Source organism: Aricia agestis, chromosome 18 (genome assembly GCF_905147365.1).
Source record: "Aricia agestis chromosome 18, ilAriAges1.1, whole genome shotgun sequence".
Classification (NCBI taxonomy): Eukaryota; Metazoa; Arthropoda; class Insecta; order Lepidoptera; family Lycaenidae; genus Aricia; species Aricia agestis.
Window position 1 is genome coordinate 3,513,456 of NC_056423.1, and position 13,071 is coordinate 3,526,526.

At 37.6% G+C, this 13,071-nt stretch overlaps 1 protein-coding gene across 2 annotated transcripts in view; it reads left to right on the forward strand.

The window, feature by feature from the left end:
• LOC121735993 (retinal homeobox protein Rx-B-like) overlaps positions 1–13,071 on the forward strand; it is a 78,444-nt gene that overhangs the window by 12,383 nt on the left and 52,990 nt on the right. For both annotated transcript variants that reach the window (XM_042127009.1, XM_042127010.1), the window contains exon 2: positions 5,679–6,241. In XM_042127009.1, the coding sequence (XP_041982943.1) occupies positions 5,743–6,241 (499 nt within the window). In that variant the 5' untranslated portion in view covers positions 5,679–5,742. The remainder of the gene's footprint in view (positions 1–5,678; positions 6,242–13,071) is intronic.

Sequence of the window (13,071 nt, forward strand, 5' to 3'; positions counted from 1 at the left end):
ACATTTTTATATGAAAATGCATTAAATAATAAAGTAGTTTTTTTTAATGAAATGAGTGGGCTAACGAGCAAACTGGTCACCTGATGGAAAGCAACTTCCGTCGCCCATGGACACTCGTATCAGAAGAGCTGCAGGTGCGTTGCCGGCCTTTTACGAGGGAATAGGGTAATAGGGGAGGGTAGGGAAGGGAAGGGAAGGAAATAGGGTAAGGGATTGGGCCTCCGGTAAACTCACTCACTCGGCGAAACACAGCGCAAGCGCTGTTTCACGCCGGTTTTCTGTGAGAACGTGGTATTTCTCCGGTCGAGCCGGCCCATTTGTGCCGAAGCATGGCTCTCCCACGTTAACACGCTGTGTTTCGCCGGGTGAGTGAGTTTACCGGAGGCCCAATCCCCTACCCTATTCCCTTCCCCACCCTCCCCTTCCCTTCCCTACCCTCCCATATTACCCTATTCCCTCTTAAAAGGGCGGCAACGCACCTGCAGCTCTATTGTTGCGAGTGTCCATGGGCGACGGAAGTTACTTTCCATCAGGTGACCCGTTTGCTCGTTTGCCCCCTAATTAATAAAAAAAAAACATCTCAAATATATACAAAATGTATAATTTTGTCTGTCTGTCCGTCCACAATAATTATCGTGTCGTATTCGCATACTTTGTTTGAGCGAGCGATGACAACGATGTTTTGTTTCAGGGTTGTCACTTGTCACTTGTTGTTGTAATTATTTATTTTGATGTGACACATCTTGTTGATTGTTATATTCGCTACATGAATGTCAAATTAGTATTTGTTAAACCAACTAATATAGTCTGGGTTTCCCTAGAACATTTTTTCTATTACTATTTAATTTTACTATCAAGCGAATTTTTTGTGAGGACCATCAAATCAAAGTATGAAATCCTTTCTATCTCTATTCTCTGTTAGCTACCACATTCGAGATTTTTCGCAGATAAAATTGTTGTTCGTCTTATCAAAATGAAGCTACTCACAAAAAATTAGCTTGATAGTAATTAGTACCTAATAAAAAAAAATGATCGGGAATCGGACCAATAAAATCCACGTCACATTTTAGTTGATAGCTAACACTAAATTAATGTCCAGTTTCTAAGTTCTAACGTTTTTTTAAGAGTGGGCTGTCAGAAATCCTCCACGCCATTCATACATTCCAGAATCGTGCCCCTGGGCATTATGCTTTGCGCTGCAGCTAATAGTGAACAATATCGCGTGACAATGGTTCCCGCATAACTAGCACGAAAGTAAAGGTCGCAAGTCCCAAAAATGTTTTTGATGATTGCTTAAAAATTAAATACAATACTAATATTAAAGTCTGTGCAGTGTGACAAAGTCGTGCAAGTTATTGATATAAGGGGGCAAACGAGCAAACGGGTCACCTGATGGAAAGCAACTTCCGTCGCCCATGGACACTCGCAGCATCAGAAGAGCTGCAGGTGCGTTGCCGGCCTTTTAATAAGGTAATAGGGGAGGGAAGGGAAGGGAATAGGGGAGGGTATGGAAGGGAATAGGGTAGGGGATTGAGCCTCCGGTAAACTCACTCACTCGGCGAAACACAGCGCAAGCGCTGTTTCACGCCGGTTTTCTGTGAGGACGTGGTATTTCTCCGGTCGAGCCGGCCCATTCGTGCCGAAGCATGGCTCTCCCACGTACGTAAGGTACTTATAAACTTTAAATATATTATGTAATCAACTATTTAATGCAGTAGCTATAGGAAGCCTTACCCTATAACAATTAATAAACATTTATAGCTACAATTTATAACTTTTTCGTTCATTTAAAAACCAGTTCATTGAGTCAGTGGCGTATTCAGCTAACATGGGGCCCGTAGAATATTCGAGCGCGTAGCTACTAGCTACCCTCTTGCTACAAGCCAGATCGAGAGATAAGTGCAAAAAGTGGAAGACAAAAGAAAAAAGTTTTCAAAGAAAATTTCAGCCACAGTAATACTTAGCCTAATTGCCATTTCAGCTGAAATTCATTCTATATTTATAGGGTGTCACAAAATTAAGTATTATTACAGTTTGAGGGTGTGTATGTGTCCCGTGTATAGAGTTCACTGTAAAAGTAGCAGCGCTGAAAGATAATTTTTTTCACTTTTGTATGGGGAAACTCGTGTCGCTGGGGGGCTTGCCCATACAAATCACAAAATAAAATTAATCTTTCAGCGCTGCTACTTTCACAGTGAACTCTCTACAAGGAACACGTGCACACCCTAAAGTATTCTCACTTAGTTTGTTACAACCTGTAGAGAACTTTATAAGATTACTATGAAACACTTAAAGCCGCCACCTGCTGAAGACAGACACCGTTGTTTTGAATATAAATGACCAATATTTTGACACATATACGTGGGAGAGCCATGCTTTGGCATGAATGGGCTGGCTCGACCGGAGAAATACCACGTTCTCACAGAAAACCGGCGTGAAACAGCGCTTGCGCTGTGTTTCGCCGAGTGAATGAGTTTACCGGACGCCCAATTCCCTACCCTGTTACTCTTAAAAGGCCAGCAACGCACTTGCAGCTATTCTGATGCTGCGAGTGTTAAGTTGCTTTCCATCATGTGACACGTTTGCTTGTTTGCCTCCTTATTTCATAAAAAAGAACATTTAATCAAAACAACGAGGTACAGAATTTCATACTAATTTTAACACTTGATATAGAGATTTGAGCCTCGATTTGCCCCAAACTGCTTGGCCCGTAACACGCGCTACAATTGCTATATCCGACCCTGAATAGGTCCCAGTTAAATCGGTCGACGACTTCTTTCACGCGACTCTACAGCTTTTTATGTAAATATTACCAAAACAATAAAATTATAAGCCGGTTTTGGACAATAAAATACCACCGTAGAGGAATTTTGTTACTGTTCGAGTATTCGGTGTTGTCGTTAGCTAATTTTATGGCATTTCTTGTCATGGGGTTCTTGAAAATTTATTATTGTACAAAGTATTGAAATAACACTCTTTGGCATTAGGTACTTCAGCATGAATTGTTCATAGCGGCTGCTTTATTTAAATATGTACTAGTAGGATTGGAGTTGTGCCAAAAATCAAAATATAAAATTAAAAACTATTCAAAGTAGTATCTATATACCATGGTCAGCAAAATCAATTCAGCAGCTTAAAGGTGAAGTGGTAACAAACGTACAGACGACACAAACATATAGACATAGTTTCGCATTAACAATATTAATAGTAACTTGAAAAACTTTGTAAGAAAAACTCTTACTTGCCAGCCCTATTCGGCAATAAAAATCAATCAGTACCTCGAGGGTAGATAGGGCACGCACGAGGGGAGTGGAGACATCGATCATCTACTGACGAATTGCCGGATTATGAGGGGAGGTAGATATTTTAAAAGGCGAGACAAATGGGTATTAAGGTTGATGAAAACGGCTTAATTCTTATAGTGTAACAAAAGAAAAATTATTGGCAACCCAGATACTACCCCGTGATCAACTAATTGTGTGCAAAACGTCATCAAAATCAGTTAGCTGCATACGTAATAGCTAGGGTTGTCACTTGTCACACAAACTTATATTTCGGCGTCCTAAAAATGACATGAACATAAAATGTGTAACGCGAGATATGCTAATGAACGGTATTAATAAAACGAATGAGCCGATTAAATAAGCTATTTGGAAGTGCTATTAGTGGGACGGTTCTCACGCGGTATAATCGATGCTACTGCTACCACTATTATGTTGCTATTATATTTCATAGGAAAATACTTTGTGTGTTGATGCGTATGTTTATAGTATACTAGGTGTATAGTCTGCGCAATCCACGAAGACGCGCCCCACTTACTCCTCCTAATCGTTTATAATATATGTGTGATAATGTGTGCAAGCTTTCGCCAATGTTTGAGTGTTATCGGTACACACTAATTACCTATGAGTGCACGCGCACACTGCAATAAATATACCAATTAAGAAAAAGCGTCGCGGTCAAAGGGAAAAATGCTCACCCAATAAGTGGTGGGGCGCGTCTTCACGGATTGCACGGACTATATTATACAATACATGCTTATGTCATAAACTAGACAATGCGCGCGGCTTCACCCGCAAAAATAGTTTTGCGGGAATCGTACATTTCCCCGTAAGAAAATAGCCTATGTCTTTCCCAGTTCTCTACTCTATATTTTTGCCTATTTTTGCCAAATAACGTAAAAATCGCTCTTGTAGTTTGTGAGATTAGCGTGTTTAAATAATTTTCCCCGTTTCTTCCACAATTTCCTCTGATTCTTCGTCGCTATTGGTTGTAGTGTGATGTTTTATAACCTCAAGCATTCCTCGACAAGTGCAATATCCAACACAAAAATATTGTATTTGGTGAGATCAGTGCGTTCAAACAAACAAAAAAACAAAGTAATAAACTCTTTAGCTTTATAATCTTATATATAAAAATGGATTTTCAAATGTGTTAGTCGCGCTAAAACTCGAAAACGGCTGAACGGATTGGGCTGATTTTAGTCTTAAAATATTCGTAGAAGTCCAGGGAAGGTTTTAAAGTGATACGAAGTTCACCAGGACAGCTAGTATAAATATAGATGTGCAAGTAATATATTTGTTACAGCTTACCTACATCTTCAAGTATAAAACCACTGTTTTGACTTTAGATTTTGATGAATATGGAGATTAGAGATTGTTTGAATATCGAACCAGGACATACCTACGATAGTTTTCACCGTGCCATAATGCACGGTTGCCGTACGATAGACGAATTTCTGCCTCAATGCGATTTCGCTATAACCTAAGAGATGCCACGATACACAAGGTGCAAGTGCGCCCTAATTAAACAAAAGCCAGAATTTAAAAAAATCCGGATTTTTCAAATAATCCGGATTTTAGAACACAATATCGAATTTTACAAACTCTAGCGCAAAAGTATAGTTTGTAAGGTATCTAGATTTTTTTCATGAACAGCGTCATGTTTTAAAAGAACTACTTAATCTAAATGAACATCTTTTTTATCTATGACTTTTGTTTTTCATTCTGATGTGTGCCGTGGAAATAACATCTCATTAGCATAAATATATTATTTTATCATCCGATCTCCTTCTTGGAATATACATGTATGATATTTTATGTCTTTTTTATTTCCCTATCGGCTATTAACAAATTATAACAATTAATTAAACTATAAACTGACTGTTATAAAATGATAATATTTTGTGCTTTACATACTAATGAGAATTTAACCGGGATTAATGGACTGTTTGCGCAGTAGTACAAGTGAAATTGGTTTAAATCGATGAAATAAATTAAAGAATACGTTATCCGTGTATGTACCTAGGTTAAATTAAAATGATTTATTTTGTTTTTAGATGTCAGTTTAATGAAAATGTGCGGATCACAAGTAGTTTGTAAAATGTAGCCTATTTGTTAATCTTTGATGTTTTTTAACCTAGGTTAGATTATCAATTATCACGCAGGTAACAGGTTACATTTTACCATGAAAATATTAAGTATATCTATATTTTTTCATGAATAGTTAACAAAACATTACAGTTAACAGTGTCTCAAAGTTCTAATTAACAAGTTTATTTTCACTGCTCTATATTAAGTTATACACCGTTTACGATACCATTAAGTGTTACCACACAAAAATATGTAGAATTGCATCCTCATCTCATCGACCGAGCACCAATTATGCGCTTGTTGCAGGCAACATCAAAGGGGATCAAAGCGGCCATTACGAGATATCGTAAAATGCGCTTCCGCTGAACACATGAGCGCGAGCGACGAGATGCAGACAGTGTCGTACGTGCAGGACGACGCACGGTACGCGCAGGACGCGTCCGACCCGCAGGAGAGCGCGTCCTACACGCACGACTCTCAGGACAGGACCGCGCAGGACGCGTCCTTCCACGACGACACGTCCTACCAGGACAATGCGTCCTACCACGACAACGCGTCCTACACGCAAGACGCGCAGGATGAGGAAGAGCGAGAGATAGACGTCGTGAAAGATATAGAAGACTTCGAGTCATGGCACCCCCACGTGTACGGCAAACCGCCGAAGAAACCCACGCCGCACACCATCGAGTATATCCTAGGGTTGGACAAAGTGAGTAAAGTGATCAGTGATGAGAAGTTGAGTGCTCACGACAGACTGCAGGCGCAGCTGCGCGCCAGGACTAGTGACAAAGTGCGTGAGGAACCCCTGAATCTTTCCGTGCCAAAGCCGAAAGATTCGCCGCTGTGGAGCGATGATGACAAGTATAAAGGTAAGAGGCGTTTGGCAAGCAATTTGGCTAGCACGAGGATGATCTAGAAAACCTTGCTGGCCAAGTTGCTTGTCTTGAGGATAAATTTAGCTTTAGAGTCTGAAAGCGTAGATCTATTAATAAAATCCCTATGAGGTAATGAAGTATTTAATAGTATTTTGCATTTATTCGCATATCAAATTATTAAGAATATTCAGAATTTACAGCTCATAATGATAATGATGATGTTCAATTCTATATTTACTAATGACTTCTACTAGGAACTCTTATCACGGCTGGGGGCAAAACGTGTTCACAAAAACACACACTAAAATCCCACACACATTGACAAATAAACAATTTACATCCTAATTAACGATGGCTCGTTTTAAATTATATCCTATGATGAATAATTTAGAGTTAATTTTCGTTTGATCGCGTTTGACACCCCTAGGGATGTAACCCGGCTTAATTGTAGATCACTGTCGGCGAGCGATATTGCGCGCGTGTCGGGTGCTCTTAATTCGGGAGGGTAATACGTCAAACGCTCTTTGTTTTGAGTGGGCAATTAATTTGATCGCTAGTGATGGTCTATTATTGTCATCGGCTTAAATGGGACTAATAAAACGGTACTCAATAAGATTGTTTTAAAGGTTTTCGTTATCGATTTCCTCTTTTTTAAGGATTCCGTATTTAAATTTGATGTTTTGCTGGCAGTAAGGGTTGAATTTTTTTAGGGGTGACACTTCATAGAAAAAATTTATTACAGTTATCGATTTATTGTAATATTTACAAATTATGGATAACAAATGTATTGTTTAATAAATTAACTATAATAGTCCTCGCTTACTCATATCAAAATATTTAACATATCACTCTCAATTAACTTATCGCAAACTTAGAATAACTATTGCTTTATGATCAATACAAGATCCTTGTCTAAATCAGTTGACCACATACGATACAGCTCAAGAACCGACCTTGTATACTTGAGTTAAAGTTTATAATACTTTGAATATTTAAGATCAGAAATAGACCTAATCTCGAGTCGCTCTTGCATTATTGTTGCGTTTTAATAGAGCCGAGTACACGACAAACTTATTATAATAACTAACATCCGATTGCCATTCGATTATCGACCTTATCGTTCAACATTAAGGTCGGTATCGGTTAAATTCGTTGCATTTATGCGTTTGTAAGGCGTAATTCGAACGAAGCAATAAGCTAGCGGGCGTGCAGCTGCGTCGCTAGGGTTGCCAATTTATATTTAGATAATATGTAATTAATTCGGATTATTTGTGAGCGGTTATGTGGGCTTAATGCGTCAATCGGACGGATATATTTGCGATCGCTGTAGGGATGAGGTTATAGCCATTAAAATTAGACTTGAGATGACTATTAACAACCCAGTTGATTTAGGGTGAGCGTTTATAAACAAGTTATTGAAATTTCAATATCCGGATTTATTCTTGGATTCAAAATATTGAGAAAATATGTAAATGAAAATTTTAAAAGTTGATAATATCTGGGTGCGCGGCAGTGCTCCAGCCAAGCTTTTTAGCAAAGGCACGGCCGTAGCATACTTTTCTCGAAGCGGTTCGCGGCTTTTTCACCCCCCTTTATCTTCGATGTTAACAAAGCTAGGGATTGAGAATTTTGGTGACTAGGAGCAAGTATTAAAACTAGCTTAACCTCCAAATTACATAACATTTTGATAAATAGTTTAATAGTAACGGATAATCAAAGTTACTTCATTTTGTCACTCACTGACTGGCAGATCATCAAAATTCTAAGGTACTTCTAACAGACTTAGAACCTTGAAATTTGGCAACAAGGTAGTTCGTTATCCACAATGAAAGGAAAAATTATGAAACTGGCCAAGTGCGAGTCGGACTGGCGTACGTAGGGTTCCGTACCGTAAACTTGTATGGGAGCCCCCCTTAAATCACAAGTTTATGTACTTTTTATTACTTATTATTAAAGTTGAAATACAATTAAGTATTTTCTAAAATTTTCAAAAACCTTACTTTTACCATTATGGATATAGAGCAAAAAAGGGCAAAAAAACGTGTTTGTTGTATGAGACCCCCGATTAATCATTTATTTTATTTTAGTTGGACTGTTAGCTTTTATAGCGACAACAAAAGTACATAATTTGTAAAAAATTAAAATATCTATTCTATATATCTATTGCGGTTCTCGAGATCTAGCCTCGTGACACACGGACGGACGACAGACAGACAGCGAAGTCTAGACTCATTAGGAATATGCTCCCGTTTTCATCCTTTGGGCAAGGAAACCTAAAAACTGAAAAGTATAATATAACTTAGTAAATAAAAGAAAAGATTTTTATGTTTGTGGCTTTGCAAGAACATTAAAAATGAGTTTCGACTTCATAATAATTATTTTACCTACAAAAGGAAAAATAGTGTTGTAACAAAGTTAACAATGAAACTATGATAATTAAATTCGATTAAAATATAAATGAAATCAGAACTGCGAATTACGATGTACACTCCATACTCGCTCGATATATGGTGTAGCACTTCCTTTATATCGCGGTATCGCTTGTTTGCGGAGTATAATTATTATGGTTAAAAAAATCCGGGATAGGTCGTAATACTCAATCGAAAGTAACATCGGTGCACGAATAACCTCCTGAAAGTTCAAAAGTTGTTGGGCTATCGTCATAGAATTTGTACTTTGTAGAAGTACCTACCTGTTATTATCAATTAATTTTACGACCTAGAATATATACCTACCTAGAGATAGAGAATGGGTACTAAGCTAAGTACAGAAAAGTTTTAACGTGACCTGAAGACTGAAAAGAAAATAAACCTTAAAAAAGAAATGAAATCCCACCAAAACATTAAATGTAAAAAGTTGCCAAGCAAAATATTGCAAAGCAATGCAATATATCTATTGTAAAAAGTTTTCAGATCACATTCAAGCCAAGCCTTCAACTTATTTTGTAATTTAAATCAACATTCAGTGAATTTATCAATAGTTTTCTTTATTTTATAATTATTATAGTGGCTTGTCAATGAGCACTAGAGAAATAATCAGCGACTGATTGGATTTATTGGGTACCATCGTCCACATGCGTCGTTACATACTAAAAAATACTTTACGCTTTCCGTTTGTGTAAGTATGAACTACCCCAAATATGAAGTTTTATATTTGTTTTTCTTGTGCTCATTGCCGAGCCACTATAATAATTATAAAATAAAGAAAACTATTGATAAATTCACTGAATGTTGATTTAAATTACAAAATAAGTTGAAGGCTTGGCTTGAATGTGATCTGAAAACTTTTTACAATAAATATTATATTGCATGGCTATGCAATATTTTGCTTGGCAACTTTTTACATTTAATGTTTTGGTGGGATTATTCTTACTGATTTTTTAAATGAAAATAGCCGATAAGAATAAAATGATTATGTTAATTTCTCATTAAAACGATATCATAAATTAAATTACGAGTATTATCTTAAATTAAGCACTAATCACACATAATAATATCTGTTATCACTGCAATTTGCCGTACCACAGTTTTTTAATCTTGTTAATCCAAGCTATTTCAAAGATAAACCAAAAACACAAAATTTTGCAATAACCTTTTTAATAGTTATTGTTAATTTTTGCTGGTAAAACCTCAAATTAAAATGTTTTAAAATTAATTTATTATTTTGGACACGACAACATTTTGACTGATTCATAGGACGTTTCTCGGGATTTAAGTGAAAACTTTTTCAATTTTTTAATATCATTCCGCCTCATAGAACGCACGGGTGACGCAGAGGGCTGGAGCGTATTTCTCCTGGCTTTACAGCGGGACAATGTCGCCAGCATTCTAGGCACTGTCCCTAAGGGCAGCTGCCTGGATCAGAATCTATTTTATATTTAAACTGTTTACTTTTTATTGTACTAGTTTTTAGTGTAGTTTAACTTTAGTGTTTATTGTATTAGTTTATTTTATATAAAGCATTTGTTTTCGTATGTTTTGAATAAGTGAAAACTTGTTATTGGCTTTTTAAATTTCTAATTTATTATCTTAATACAGCTGCAAGGTAATAAAATTCTCAAATTTGTTTGTGGCAGCCCTAGCGCCGATTGGTCGTCAACCATCGGCGCGTTAATTATCATCCCAGTTTAGTTAAACCCCGCTCTGTCTCTGTCACACCCGACGACATCCAACGACATCCGACGCGACGTGTTCCGACGTTAATAAGACCACGATACTGTTGTGATTACCCGACGTGTCGTATTTAAGCAAAGACCTAAGCAATATCAATTTGACAGTAAAATTTGACTTATCTTCTTGACAATCATGACTTCTGAGATTATTATTGTAATACATCCGACGTGTCTTGCCCCTCGGGTCCCGACGTAGCTGAGAGCGTAGTAACGTAACGCAAAAGACGTAATGAAATCAACATTTATACAGGTACCCCTATTAGAAATTACAATAGTTACACTAATAGGCAAAAGTCGAAGGAGAGGGCGATTCTAGCACTTATGACATACAGTAAATAATAATCCGACCGAAATCCAACATTTTGCACACGTCATAACTCATATCACAAACGTTGCGCGTTGTCAAAGGTCGAACAAAACTTTTTGTTTAGTGTGTGTTGTATAATGTGTTGTGTGCTACCTCTAGCGTGAATACATTGCGATAATATTATCCTATTACTTCTCACTTGACGAATTCTGACCTACGTAAATTGTTAGAAATGAAACGAATATCCATCGAAATTCGAAAATCCGATATATGGATTTTCCAGATAAATTATATCCTGAATCCGGATACTAAGGGCCTGTTTCCTGGTAAGTGCCGAATATGCAATTCACCACTTAACTTGACAGTTGAAGTATGGAGAATCTGTCAAAAATGTTGTGAATAGCCTATCTGGCACTTTATCAGGAAGTGGTGAAACAGACCACATATTATGTGTAGGTATTACCTAATTACTATCTAGATGACGCCTGCATCTTCGTTGCTTCAATATTCGTTTATCGCATCGGAACCGTACATTTTTCCGCGATAAAAAGTATCCCATGTCCTTCCAAGGGCCTCAAACTATCTCCATAATATATTTCATCAAAATCGCTTAGCGGTTTAAGCATGAAGAGGCAACAGACATACAGACAGACACACTTTCGCATTTATAATTATTACTAGCTATTTGACCGAGATTTGCTCGGTATTCGATAAAACACGCATAAAATGACATTTTCTAAAAATGATTCCTAGCTTGATCGATTTATCGCCCCCGAAACCCCCTTTATAATAAATTTCATGAAAATCGTTGGAGCAGATTCCGAGATTCCAATTATATATTTATATACATACAAGAATTGCTCGTTTAAAGATATAAGATTTGTATGGATGTAGTAAGCCACACAAAAGTTTCAAGCGACTTGTCCCAGTGTTTTCTGACTAAAATAAGAAGACACTTCCCACCCGACATGTCGTGACTCGTGGAATACGGCTAAATGTGGACTAATTACCCTGACAAGAGTCAAGAACTCAAGCTGACAAGTGTTAATACGATAATTAATTAGCAGAACTTGAGTGTTGATCGGTACGTACGAAAATAGTGGATGGTGGAGTAAAGGGCTGATTAATGCCCGTTTTCACCAACTGCCTCCTAACACTAAGTTATTTTTTAGGATGTTTTCACCAACCTCTATACCTACGTGTCACCAAAAGCTTATATCTTCAATAAGTTCTTAAATTCTTTCATCAACACGTCTTATAATCACAATTGACTGTGTTGATGAAATTATTAATAATAATTAAATAAAAGACAGGTAGGTACTGTACTTTACAGTAGAAGGCGGTTGGCCGTTGGTGACAACGAACTTCTCTGAATATTAAAACCACGTTGCATATGATCGTAGAAACGTTTCTTTCTCGGTCTTTTCAATAAACTGTGGTTTAACAAGGTATCAAAAGTGATGGGTAGTATAATTGTTAGCCTTTTATTTAAATAAAAACTAGATGACGTACGCAAATCTGTCGCGTTTCGTTAAAATTCATTTATCGGAAAGCTCACATTTTAACCGATTTCCAAAAAGGAGGAGGTCTGAAGGAAGGTCTGAAGGAGAAAACTATCCTGTTACCCTTTCAGGGACTTAAGAATAAAATTTCAACAAAATCGGTTCACCGCTTTAAGCGTGAAGAGGTAACAAAAAGACGGACACACTTTCGCATTTATAATATGTATAAGTGTGGAGTAAGCACTTAGCTTAGCATTCGAGTCTATATTTAAATGACAGACCTTAATCCACATCGCAGTCGGCATGACAAATGTTATATTAATGTTAGCTCCTCAGTTTAATACAGGATGTAGCTGCAGGATAACTCAGGGACAAATCTGGACTTTTGTTTTCATATGCATTCTTTGTAAGTTTAAGATTAGTTATGATTTGTGAATTGTGACTCATTTAAACTAATATTATTCTCCACACTTCTTTAATACTAATTGTATAAATGCGAAAGACTTTGTCTATGAAACGTCTGAACGTTATATACGTGGGAGAGCCATGCTTCGACACGAATGGGCCGGCTCGACCGGAGAAATACCACGTTCTCACAGAAAACCGGCGTGAAACAGCGCTTGCGCTGTGTTTCGCCGCGTGAGTGAGTTTACCGGAGGCCCAATCCCCTACCCTATTCCCTTCCCTACCCTCCCCTATTTCCTTCCCATCCCTCCCCTATCCTCCCTTATTACCCAATCCAATTTTAAAAGGGCGGCAACGCACCTGCAGCTCTTCTGATGCTGCGAGTGTCCATGGGCGACGGAAGTTGCTTTCCATCAGGTGACCCGTTAACTCGTTTGCC